The 13723-nt window shown below is 41.7% G+C and overlaps 1 protein-coding gene across 4 annotated transcripts in view; it reads right to left on the reverse strand.

Moving 5' to 3' along the window:
• wdr91 (WD repeat domain 91) overlaps window positions 1–13723 on the reverse strand; it is a 59756-nt gene that overhangs the window by 27213 nt on the left and 18820 nt on the right. For all 4 annotated transcript variants that reach the window (XM_059652261.1, XM_048549241.2, XM_048549242.2 and 1 more), the window contains 6 exons: window positions 13232–13338; window positions 11244–11427; window positions 10941–11141; window positions 8839–9029; window positions 7833–7983; window positions 3684–3778 (listed from right to left, as the gene is read on the reverse strand). In XM_059652261.1, coding sequence (XP_059508244.1) covers window positions 3684–3778; window positions 7833–7983; window positions 8839–9029; window positions 10941–11141; window positions 11244–11427; window positions 13232–13338 — 929 coding nt within the window. The remainder of the gene's footprint in view (window positions 1–3683; window positions 3779–7832; window positions 7984–8838; window positions 9030–10940; window positions 11142–11243; window positions 11428–13231; window positions 13339–13723) is intronic.

Below are 13723 nucleotides of genomic sequence, written 5' to 3' on the forward strand. Positions count from 1 at the left end.
GTTGCGTCTTCACAAAGGAGGTCAAAGCATTGTCCCAAAACAGCTGGGGGATCACATGTTCCGCAGAGAGGAACTGAAGCAAATCAGTACTGGTAGGGAAATGGTGTTGGGAAAATTGACGAGAATAAAAGCCAATAAATCCCCAGGGCCTGATAATCTACATCTTAGAATAGTTAAGGAAATGGTCCTAGGAACAGTAGATGATCACCACATCATAGGAAAAATATGAAGGCTTTGGAGAGAGTGCAAAAGAGTTTACCAAGATATTGCCTGGATTAGAGGGTATTAAGTACAAGGAGTGGTTGGACAAACCTGGATTGATTGTGCGAGAGAATAGGAGGCTGAGGGCAAGCGATAGAAGCATGTAAAATTTTGAGACACGTGGATAGAAAGGATAGTTGGAATCTTTTACGAGGTGGCATTGGTTTAAGGTAAGGGGGGGGCAAAAAGTGTGAGGATTTCTTCTTTTAAACACAGAGGGTGGCAGGTACGTGGAATGCGCTGCTGGGTGAGATGGTAGAAGCAGATATAACAGCAACATTTAACGTTATTTAGACAGACACATTAGGAGTCAGGGAATAGAGGGATATGGACCATGTGTTGGCAGATGTGATTAGTTTAGGACAGCATCATAATCAGTGCAGTTGGTTGAAGGGCCAGTTCCTGTGCTCACCTGTTCTATATTCTATGTTCATTTGGTAGTCTTTTATCAGGATTTTACAGACTCTGGAACAGTTTCTAGAGAGTAAAGGGTAGCTAATGTAATCCTACTATGGTTTAAAAAAGAAAAGAGGTAGACAGAAAACAGAATTATAAGCTGGTCAGCCAGACATTGCTAACAGGGAAAATGCTAAAGTCCCACTCGGAAAAGAGAGTGACAGGATACAACAAAGTCACCATGAAGTTAAAAAAGAGAAATTATTCTCAACAAATCTAGTGGAATTTTTTGGACTAACAGTACTAATGAGAGAGCCAATGGACGACGTTTACGGACTTTCAGAAGTTGATAAAGGTCGCAAATTAGAGATTGACATGCAAAATTAAAGTGCACGGGACTGTGGCCAATGTACTGGCATGGGAAGAGAACTAGTCGGTTAACTTGACATTTATTATTGAGAAAATATTACAATCCATTATAATAGATGGAAATAACAGAGCATTTAGAAATACATAAGATGATTAAACTGAGTCAGCATGACTTCACGAAGAGGTTATCATGCCGAACAAGTGAATAAAATTCTTTGAGGAAGTAACGAGCCAAGATAAAAGTAAAGCAGAGGACATAATATATTTGGACTTTCAGAAGACATTTGATCAGGTACATTGATCAGGTACATTGATCAGGCTGCTTAAGAAATTAAGTGCCCATGCTGTTGGAGACAGTATAAGGACAGTATGCTAACTCAGCGGTTTGCACTACTGCCTCACAGCCCCAGGGACCTGGGTACAAGACCAGCCTCGGCAAATGTCTGTGTGGAGTTTGCATATTCTCCCCACGTTTGGGTGGGATAGTGCCGGGTGCTCCAGTTTCCTCCCACAATCCAAAGATGTGCAGGTTAGGTGGATTGGCCATGGTGAATTGCCCACAGTGTACCCAGGGATGGAGTAGGTTAGGTGGGTTAGCCATGGAAAATGCAGGGCGATATGGTAGAGAGGTGAGTCCAGGTGGGATGCTCTTTGGTGAGTTGGTATGGACTTGTTGGGCCAAATGGCCTGTTTCCACACTGTGGGGATTCTGTAAAATTAGCACAGAGAATTTGCTAACTAATAGAAGACAAAGTTGGGATAGGGGTATATTTTCAGGATGCCAAATTGTAACTAGTTGTGTCCAGAAGGGTGACTGCTAGGGCCACAATTATATAAATTATATATAAATGACTCAGATGAGGAAAGCGAATGTACTATATCCAAGTAGGCTGTTGACAAAAATTGGTGGAAAAGCATGGTGAGGATGACAAAGTCTATGAGGCATATATAGGTTTAAATGAGTGGGCAAAAACTTGGAAGATGGAATATAATGCCGGGAAATGTGAGGTTATGCACTATGGCAAGAAGAATAGGGGAGCTGAATATTAATTAAATTGAGCAAGATGACAGAGGGGGATTTGGGAGTACTCATGCATGAATCACAAAAGCCAGAATTTACGTTCAGTAGTTAACAGGAAAGGCAAACAGAACACTGGCATTTATTTCAAAGGGAACTGAATATAAAAGTAAGGAGGTTTTGCTAAGATTATAACAGACACCAGTCAGACCTCAGCTAGAATACTGTCAACAGTTTAGATCCCTTATTGAAGGAAATATGTACTGGCACTGGGACACTGGAGGTTTACAAGGCTGATACCAGGTATGGAGGAGCTGACTTATGAGGAGAGGTTGAGTAGATTGGCCCTATACTCACTGACATATAGAACAATGAGGGGTAACCGTTTTGAAGCATAAAAGATTCTTAAGGGCTTGACAGGGTAGATTTGGAAAGGCTGTAAAGCCTTGTTGGAGAGTCTAAGGCCAGAGGGCATAATCCCAGAATAAGGGGTGGGTGTATATTTAAGACAGTGATGAGGAATTTCTTCTCTTGAATTCTTTACTGCAGAGAGTTGTTGAGACTGGGTGAGTATGGACAGTCAAAGCTGGAAGAGACACGTTTTTGACCAGTGAGGAAATCACGTGGTTAAAAAAGGCAGAAAAGGGAGCTGAGAATTATCAGATCAGTCATTATTTCACTGAATTGCAGAACAGATTTGATGGACTGAATGGCCTAGATTTCCTTCTGTGTGTTATGGTTGGCAGGAATGAAACAAAAAATGTAGAAATAAACGTGTTTTCTCCCCGAGTGGCAGGCAGTGACTAGTTGAGTACGACAGAAATCAATGGTTGGACCTCAGCTATTCACATTATATAATAATGATTTAGATGGCACAAACTGGGTAGGAGGGTAAAATAAATGGAGGATACAGAGATGCTTCAGTAAAATTTGGACAAGTTGATCGAGTGCACAAATATGTGGCAGATCTAGTATAATGTGGACAAATGCGAGGTTATACAGTTTGGCAGCAAAAAAAAACAGGAAGGCAGGTTATCTGAATAGCAACAAATTAGGAAAGGGGAGGTGCAACAAGACATTGGTATCATTGTACACCAAGGCTAAAAGTAAACATGCAGGTGAAGACAGCAAATGGTACATTAGCCTTCACATATTTAGTTATATTGAATTTTTGATGCAGGTCAGCTGAGTTTCAACATTTCATCAAACATATTTTAAAACGTAACTCCCTTCATCACCAATGCTCAGTAGTGCATACTATCTACAAGATGCACTGCAAAGTCACCAAGGATCCTTAGATAGCACTTTCCAAACCCATGACCGTTTCCATCGAGAAGGACAAGGGTATCAGATACCAAGAAAAATCACAACCTGCAAGTCTCTCACCAAGCCATACATCATCCTGACTTGGAAATATATTGCTAATCCTTCATTGTCGCTGGATCAAAATTCAGGAATTCCCTCTTTAACGGGATCATAGGTAAACCTACAGCACATGGACTGCAATGGGTCAAGAAGGCAGCTCACCATCACCTACACAAGGGCAATAAATGCTGGCCAGCCGGAGATGCCCATGCCCCACAAGTACAACTTGCATATTTTCTTGTTGCCAGCTCCCCCTTATACATACTGAACTTACCTAGGATAAGATTCACCAATTGTCAGCTCATAGAGACTCTTCTTAGCTTCGGTATCATAAAGTCGAACTGTTCCGATCCCACTGCCAAGCAACAGCTGCAGAAGGAATACATATCTGAAAACATTGCTGTGCTAAAACATGCAGTTTCGAAATTGAATACTCTGGAAAGGCCTTGCATAGCATATTGATTCTCAATACTGGGATCTCCAAAATTGCAAATTGCAGAAATCATTCCTGAAAATTGCTGAAAATCCTATAAACAGATATGGAGTACAACTTTCTCAGTTACCATTACCTATTCAATAACTGCACATACTAAAAAGGAGTTTAAAACACAGTATCCATGCCAAGCTTGCAGCAGGAGACAATGGCAGCGTGCATAGAACATAGAGCAGTACAGCACAGAACAGGCCCTTCATCTCACAATGTTGTGCCGACCATTGATCCTCATGTATGCACCCTCAAATTTCTGTGACCATATACATGTCCAGCAGTCTCTTAAATGACCCCAATGGCCTTGCTTCCACAACTGCTGCTGGCAACGCATTCCATGCTCTCACAACTCTCTGCGTAAAGAACCTGCCTCTGACATCTCCTCTATACTTTCCACCAACCAGCTTAAAACTATGACCCCTTGTGCTAGCCATTTCTGCCCTGGGAAATAGTCTCTGGCTATCAACTCTATCTATGCCTCTCATTATCTTGTATACCTCAGTTAGGTCCCCTCTCCTCCTCCTTTTCTCCAATGAAAAGAGACCGAGCTCAGTCAACCTCTCTTCATAAGATAAGCCCTCCAGTCCAGGCAGCATCCTGGTAAACCTCCTCTGAACCCTCTCCAAAGCATCCACATCTTTCCTATAATAGGGCGCCCAGAACTGGACGCAGTATTCCAAGTGCGGTCTAACCAAAGTTTTATAGAGCTGCAACAAGATCTCACGACTCTTAAACTCAATCCCCCTGTTAATGAAAGCCAAAACACCATATGCTTTCTTAACAACCCTGTCCACTTGGGTGGCCATTTTAAGGGATCTATGTATCTGCACACCAAGATCCCTCTGTTCCTCCACGCTGCCAAGAATCCTATCCTTAATCCTGTACTCAGCTTTCAAATTCGACCTTCCAAAATGCATCACCTCGCATTTATCCAGGTTGAACTCCATCTGCCACCTCTCAGCCCATCTCTGCATCCTGTCAATGTCCCGCTGCAGCCTACAACAGCCCTCTACACTGTCAACGACACCTCCGACCTTTGTGTCGTCTGCAAACTTGCTGACCCATCCTTCAATTCCCTCGTCCAAGTCATTAATAAAAATTACAAACAGTAGAGGCCCAAGGACAGAGCCCTGTGGAACTCCACTCACCACTGACTTCCAGGCAGAATATTTTCCTTCTACTACCACTCGCTGTCTTCTGTTGGCCAGCCAATTCTGTATAGAAGCAGCTAAGTTCCCCTGTATCCCATTCCTCCTGACCTTCTGAGGGCTGCTTCTCTTCAACAGGAAGTTCAGCCTTGACATACGGTTGGTGCAAAATATATTTGAGCATTTTAGTTACCAAGTGATTGATTCCATTCATCAAACTTTATAAAGCAGGAATTAAACTTAATTCTAGAAGGACACCAAATTAGAGGAACACCTAATGCTCTCAATGTGTGATCCATGAAGGCATGGCTGTCAATGGTGAATGAATGTCAGAGCTTTTTTGAGGACACCAAGATTAGAAAAACGGAGATTTCAGGGGGCCAAGATAAAGAGTGTTCTAAGCTGCAAAAATGTTAAGAAGATTGTGACAAAGCCATGAATAAATTCAAATACAGGGATGGCAATTTTAAAATGTGAGATTTACAGAAATGGGAATCAATGGAGGTCAGCAAACACAAGGGTGAACAGGGCTTTGTACAAGCTAGGCTATGAGTAGCAGAATTATGGGTTAGTTAAGTTTATCCAGCATGAAGAATTAGTGGCTGTTTGGGAAAACATTGACATTGTCAACATCTGAAGGTGACAAAGGCATTTTGCGGTTGAGGGGCAGATGCAGGCCTGGAAACATTAAACATTATGAAGGCAGATATTGTTGGTCTTTGGACAAAAAAATGTATACAGTTTAGAAGCTCAGCAGGCAGGGTGCTGACAAAGAGCAGTCACAGACATAGAGTTCTACAGCACAGAAAAAGGCCCTTCAGTCCATCAAGTCTGCACTGGTCAAAAACAACCACCTAACTATTGTAATTCCAAGGCCTATCCGCTTTGTTTGCCTTAGCATTGAAAGCACACATCTAAGTAGTGATTAAAAGTTAGGATGGTGACTGCCTCGTAAAGGAAGTGAGTTCCAGGTTCCAATCATCCTCTGGTTGAATAAGATTCTCCTCACACCTCCTGCCCTTTACCTTAAATCTATACACCCTGGTTATCGCCATGGGGAAAGTTTTCTTCCTGTCTACCCTATCTATGTCTCTCAATTCTATACATCTCAATTCTGTCCACTCAAAGTCTTCTCTAAGGAAAACAACCCCAGTTGGTCCAATCTCTCTTCATATATGAAACTTTCCAAACCAGAAAACATCCAGATGAATCTGGATGTGAGTTTGCTCACTGAGCTGGAAGGTTCGTTTTCAAACGTTTCGTCACCATTCTAGGTAACATCATCCGTGAGCCTCCGACAAAGCACTGGTGTTATGTCCCGCTTTCTATTTATCTGGTTAGGTTTCCTTGGGTTGGTGATGTCATTTCCTGCATTGGTGATGTCATTTCCTGTTCTTTTTCTCAGGGGATGGTACATTGGTTCCAAATTAACGTGTTTGTTGATGGAGTTCCGGTTGGAATGCCGTGCTTCTAGGAATTCTCGTGCGTGTCTCTGTTTGGCTCATCTGAAGGACACCACTTTGATTGGGACAACACATCCATCCTATGACAAGCCAAACAGAGACACGCACGAGAAGACCTAGAAGCACGGCATTCCAACCGAAACTCCATCAACAAACACACTGATTTGGAACCAATCTACCATTCTCTGAGAAAAAGAACAGGAAATGACATCACAAACCCAAGGAAACCTAACCAGATAAATAGAAAGCGGGACATAACACCAGTGCTTTGTCGGAGGCTCACTGATGATGTTACCTAGAATGGTGACGAAACATCTGAAAACGAACCTTCCAGCTCAGCGAGCAAACTCACATCCAGAACCTCAACCTGAGCTACAAATCTTCTCAAAACTCGCTATCCAGATGAATCTCTGCACCCTCTCCAGTGCTACTGCATTCTTCCTAATAACGTGGATTTCAGAACAGCACACAATCTTCAGCTATGAAGATATCAAACTTTGGGCTATAAAGGAAAAATCTTCTGATCCCCGTAGAAAGCTGACAACTAACTATATTGTGCTCTCTGCAAATACTCAATAGTTTTTCCATGAACACACTGAGTCATAAAAATTACATCAATATTCCTCAGAAGACGTTTGAAGAAATTAAAAGGAAACAAAATTATTCACAACTTTTTAACTGCTGACTAGCCAGTAAACCCCACAAATGAATTCTCTGGACACTAAAAATGAAAGCATGAAGTTCTGAGATCATTGTAAGAAACAATTGTTTTGTTAGTCTTTAGGGAAAGAAGTCTGCTATTCTTGACAGGTCTAGCATTATAACGCCAAAGAAGAAATCCTAAGCAAGCACCAAAATACAAGGGCAAGTCAAAAAGTTCAACAAAGGAAAATTACACAATTACAAAGGGATGAAGTAGGTTCACCCCTGCAATTGTAAAGTATAGCGATCGCAATAAACACACTAAGTTAGTGCAATAACCAGTACACAGAAGGACTGTATTCAGTACAGGAGTAACGATAAACAGAGTGTACGTTAGTATAGTAGCCAGTACATGGCAGCACTGTATCAAGTCCACTCAACACTGCCAATGCACTACAGCTCTATGAGGAATTTGACACTTTAGTGTCTTGCAACACCGCATCCTGGATACTATTGCATTGGTATGTCATTTTGCTGCTCTAGTACTCATCTTTGTCACTCTTGGAATTAATCCACCCTGCCATCCACATTCCAACATTAATGGATCTTCCAATTACATTCTAGTGAACAGTTGGGAAGCAGTGTCTGAGAGAAATATCCAGATTATATAGATTGTTCCTCACCAATCTGTCTGGTTTGGTAGCCCATTCCAAGGAAAGCAGCTGTGATTTGGACATTATAGTGGCTTTAGTCTGCATCGTGGGGTTAAATGTCCACACTTTAACCACTCCATCAATATCCAGACTGGCAACTCTCCTGCCAGAGCAATCCACCCTAAATCAGTCACAAAAGAAATACATTTAAAACTGGTGTATTATCCTCTGAGACCGCTATTAAATGAACATCACCGGAGCTGCACGATAAATCGAGACTCCAAGAACACGGCATACTTTCATTAAATAAAGCTAGCTTTCTGGAAACACCATCAATACCAATCTCAACCTACAATTAGAAACCTAACATTAAAGTGCAAGAAGGCTTAATTAGAGGCTTAATTCCAAGAGGACTGCAGTTGGTTGTGCAACTTAGTTTAGATACCATTCTATTCAGGCTCAGGTTGTGGAATGGTCATTTATTAATCTATGATCTGTTAGCTTCCGTTGGAATAAAGCCACAGCTCCACTACCACAGGACTGTTAAACATTATTCAATCCCATTAGCAAGGCAGGTTGCTACATGGGTATTGCACAGAGAGAACAGGCAACTTGTAGTTGTGTATGAATATATGAAGCCCAGACACAACAAACACCTCCCAAAATAATCTGAACTGTCACGATGTTGTAAAAACTGAAAGAACTACAGATGCTGCAAATCAGAAACAAAAACAGAAATTGCTGGAAAAGCTCAGCAGGTCTGGCAGCATCTATGTAGAGAAATCAGAGTTACTGTTTTGGATCCAGTGACCAGTTCCGAAGAAGGATCATCAGATCCGAAACATTAACTCTGATTTCTCTTCACTGATGCTGCCAGATCTGCTGAGCTTTTCCAGCAACTTCTGCTTTTGCCACAATGTTGTTATTGTTTACAAACTGAGTGCATATGTAAAACAACAGTTTAAGGGAGAATTTTACAAAGTAGGCACACTATAAAATGCAGGTGATACATAGACAACTATAAACACCAACTCACCCACAATACATGATGGAGGAGTGATGTTCTGCATATTCTTCCTGACTCAGCACTATGAAAGGCTGTTCACTCCTGCGCTCCAAGCTACACTTGTTCAGTTTTGTAGGAGAGTCCTGTTGATCCACAGACATGTCAGGGCTGCTGGAAATATCCATTTCAGTGCAGCCGGGCTCAGAGTTTTTCTCCATACCCTGGATGCAATTAGATAGCAATGAAATTTGCACCCGTTAATATTGGAGAAAATAAAATAATTTCTTGAACATTCAGATGCTCGTGTGATCTCTTCACTTTAGAGCAGGGAGAGTATGAACTCACCAGAGGATCCCAAGTTCTATTTTTATTCAGGTACTCCCAACTCCTGAGATTTGATAAGCCACATTAATTAACTTCAGCGCTGACAGTAAATTTCAGTCAAGTCTGCCTCTGGCACTATCTAAGTCAATAGCATTGAGCAGGATCAGGCTTGGCTGTAAGACTATGATGACTAGCACTTTTTGAATGTAGCCCACTTGTGAAGAATTATCAGAGAATTATGTCAAAGAAGGTGAAATTGATAGCTACTTGATAGTGAATGAATTACTTGTAATTTTCCAAAATCCTTAGATTCTGGAGAAGTAATAGAGAACTGGAAAACTGCTAACGTGACAGCCTTGTTCAAAAATGGAGGGAGGCAAAAAGTGGTTAACTTAGCCCTGACATCTATCATTTGAAAAACACTGGAATCAATTATTGAGGAAGTAATAGCAGAACATTTGGAAAATCATAATCTAATCAAGCACAGTCAGCATGCTCATGAAAGGGAGATCACGTTTGACTAATTTATTAAGAGTTTGTTGAGGAAGCCCCAACGACGGTGGTTAGAGGGGAATCAGTAGATATATTTGGACATCGGGAAGGCATTCAGTAAAGTATCTCATGGTAGTTTAAGACATAAGGTAACAACCCACAGTGCTGGAGGTAGTATTCTGGTGTGCATAGAGAACTGGTTAATAGGCAGGAGACAGTGAGTGAAAATAAGGGGTTCTTTTTCAGGTTGGTAACCTGTGATCAGTGGGGTTTGATAAGAATCACTGCGGGAAACATAACTGTTTACAATAAATATTAATGATTTGGAGGAAGGAAGCACACGCATTGTACCACAATTTGCCTACGGCAAAAATAAGTGGAAAGGCAAGTTACGAGAGGGATACAAAGAGTTTACAAAGAGATAGTGATAGGTTAAGTAAGCGAACAAAACATTAGCAAGTGAAGTGACAATGTGGGAAAATGTGAAGTTTTCATTTTGGAAGGGAGAATAAAAGAACAGAATAATATTTAATTGGGGAAAAACTGCAGAAAGCAAAACACAAAGGGACTTGTGGGCAGTTGTGCATGAAACCGAGAAAGCTGGCACACAGGTACAGAAGGTAATCAGAAAGGCAAATGGAATTCGGCCCTTATTTCAATGGGGTTGGAGTGCAAGAGAAGGTGATAATTTTTACTGCAACTGTATCAGTGTGCAGGTGCTGGTTCTTAGAGGGCCTGGCAGGGTAAATACTGAGAGGTTAACTCCCCCAATCGGTGACTCTAGGACCAAAGAGCATTGTCAGAGAATTAAAGGGCTCCATTTTAAGAATGAGATGAGGAGGATTTTCTTCTGTCAGACGTTTGAGGGACTTTGGAACTCCCTGTCATAGGCAGCCATGGGGACAGAGGCTTGTTTATATTTAAGACTGAGATAGATAGATTTTTGATCAAAGATTAAAAGGAAAGGGCAGCAAAGTGGACATGCGGCTCGTCAGATCAGCCATGATTCTATTACATGGTGCAAATTAAGCTTCAAAGCAGTAGAAAACTTCCCCAATTGTGTAATAACTTGCGGTGATAGTTGGACGCTGAGCAGTTGTGTGGGGAGTCAGAAACCATAGAGACAGCTGAGCGGCACCACATTTTCTGTTGTGAATGTATCCGAGCTCTGCCTGGAGGTACTATGCGGACTGCAGTGCAGCACACCTTACTGACCCTGCAGCAGCATTCAAGATTTCTTCAAAACACTACAACATAACCTGCTGGAAGTTACTTTCAATTATCCTGATTAGCATTCAGATTAATCTGACTTTTACCTGTGTATTATGTTTGGATAACAGATCCTTTCGTTCTTTTTCATGGTCCAGCACCTTCTTCTGTCGCTGCTGCACCATGTTTGGGTCTCTCTCATGGTCCTGTATCTTCCTCTGTCGCTGCTGCAGCGTGCTGGTGTCAGCTGCTGTGTTCATCAGAACTTTTCCATCTTTGGAGGCCAAAGTCTCTTTACTCTTGGTGGTCTGACCAATAGAGACAACAAACAAGCAATTTCCTGATACAGGGCCATTATTGGTTTGTAGAACATTGAAACAGCAAATGGAGTTGGCACAAACTGTCAATACCTGATTGTTGGCACCATCTCTCTTTCCGAATGACACCGGACTCTGACAGGACTGCAAAGGCCCTGGGTGCACCTGGCCTTTTCCTGAGGGTTTCTTGCTTTGTGGGAGTAGCAATGACAGAAATGAGCCAGCTTTGGGCTGAGACGACATCACTGACGAGGCCCTCTGACTGGACATCAATTCTCTGCAAATAAACAGCAAATTCAATCTTATCTTAAAAACACAAGATTACTGTGACTGACTCCATATACAGAGTGGGACAATAATTTGACTCACTACCAGGTTGCCAAGGAACCAACGATGTACCAGTGCAAATAACAAAAAGATCATAATACAGGACCGGTTTAAAATTCCAACAATACAAGACAAAGTGGTTTCATACTGAGGGTGAAATAGAAAAAAAATGTACAATTCAGAGATAAAGCAGCCAAGCTGAGCCCAGGTTCAATGTGCAACCTGGCCAAAGTTATCAGATCCCAGTACGATAGTCAACGCCTGTGCACCTTTGCTAAGGAGGGCGAAATCCTGCCAGAATAAAGTTCCAGCGTTCTACTGTCAGAAACTGGAAACCACATGTGTGGATAAAGAACTAGGGTGTGAAATAACTGGATTTTTCATGTGATGGCCTTGCCACATTAAAAGTAGACTCACACACATAAAATGAAGGAAAATGTAAATGTCCAAAGGACTGGACAACAGCAATATGTCAAAAACTTCTGAGGGAGAAAATTGTATACAGTTCTGGTCACCACACTACCAGAAGGATGCGGATGTTTTGGAGAGGGTACAGATAAGGTTTATCAGGATGTTGCCTGGTGTGGGGGATTTTAGCTATGGAGAACGGTGGGGTAGACTGGATTTGTTTTCACTGGAACATAGGAGGTTGAGGGGTGACCTGATACAAGTTTAAAAGATTGTGAATTGCATGGATAGAGTGGAAAGTATGAGGCATTCTCTCAGGGTCGAGGGATCAACTACTGGGAACACAGGTTCAAGGTTTTGAGCAGGCTGAGTTTAAAACATATGTGCAAAGGTGATGAGTGCCTGCAGCATGCTGCCAGAGGTGGTGGTAGAAGCAGACACAATGGCAGATTTCAAGTAGCGCCTGTATATACATGAATACGAAGGGAAATGAGGGATGCAAAGCCTGTAAGTGAACACAGTTTTAGTATGAAAGGGCAAAATGTGCAGAACTGGAGGGATAAAAGCTGTTCCTGTGCTGTAGTATTTTTAGAATAAAAGAACAATAAGAAACAATTTAAATAATTTGGAAAATGCACATTTAAATATTTTTCTAATCAACTTGTTTATAAAAGCTATGACACATCCCTGCAGCAGGTGGGACTTCTGGATCAGAGGAGCAAAACAACCACAGTAGCATAAGAACCCCTTCCTCAATGGTACTACGATACCTGGTCAATGCGTACAGTAGAAAGAGAAATCTCTGCTGCAAAAGTCACTAATATATGGGCCACAAATAAGGGACATATCAGATATTAAACAAATAAAAACAGAAATTGTTATTACATTCAGTCCCAGAATGCAAACAGGTTCTGTTCTGGAGCCCAAACGCAAGTCGATTTGTATGCAGATTGGAAAGCAATGCAGGACAATTTAAAATAGCTGTTTGCAAATACAGAAAATGTTCATACATTGGATCTTTAAAATTAGACTCCTGTGTGGATCTCAGTTGTAAGTATAAGTGTTCATAAAGTGGGGCCACCCTGTATATTAACAACTGTTATCATGTGAAATGTGACAACGGATGCAATGTGCTTTGTGCATTAAGGGTTTACAGAGGATTCAATGTTTCCAAGAACATTTTGCATTGCACTCAAAGGAATGACAAAGTAATGGTGTGTGGAGTAGGTTTGTAGAGTTGGATACCTGCCCCAGAATCAGTACTGTGGAATGAGGCTTTGAACTGTTCTATGACTAAAAGCTTATCAAAACAAACCTCAGTATTGATTTTTAGCGGCAGTACTCACAATTCTGAATCTCCCAGTCGGTCCATGTTCTGAATGTATGGAGGCAATTTGTGGTGAATCATCTCCTCTTCTTTCTTCATTCTTGGCTCTGCTTGCAGAGCAAACAACTGAGGGATAACATGAAAATTTAGGAAATCAAAACAGCACACACTTTATAGTTTAAATGGTAAATATCAAGTTTCCAATGTCCCCTAAAAAACACAAGCACCCTGACAAACCAACAATCTCAAGGATTCTCACACCTTCAGTGAAAGCTGGAAGCACACTGCAAGGCAAGTAAAAAGAAAATCACCATTCACAACAGATAGTGAGAACTGCCGATGCTGCAGTCAGAGATAGCACAGTGTGGAGCTGGAGGAACACAGCAGGCTAGGCAGCATCACAGGAACAGGAAACGACGTTTCGGGTCGGGATCAAAAATCTGAAGAAGGGTCCCGACTCGAAACGTCAACTTTCCTGCTCCTCTGATGCTGCGTGGCCTGCTGTGCTCCT

This window comes from Stegostoma tigrinum, chromosome 18 (genome assembly GCF_030684315.1).
Source record: "Stegostoma tigrinum isolate sSteTig4 chromosome 18, sSteTig4.hap1, whole genome shotgun sequence".
NCBI classification, from domain to species: Eukaryota; Metazoa; Chordata; class Chondrichthyes; order Orectolobiformes; family Stegostomatidae; genus Stegostoma; species Stegostoma tigrinum.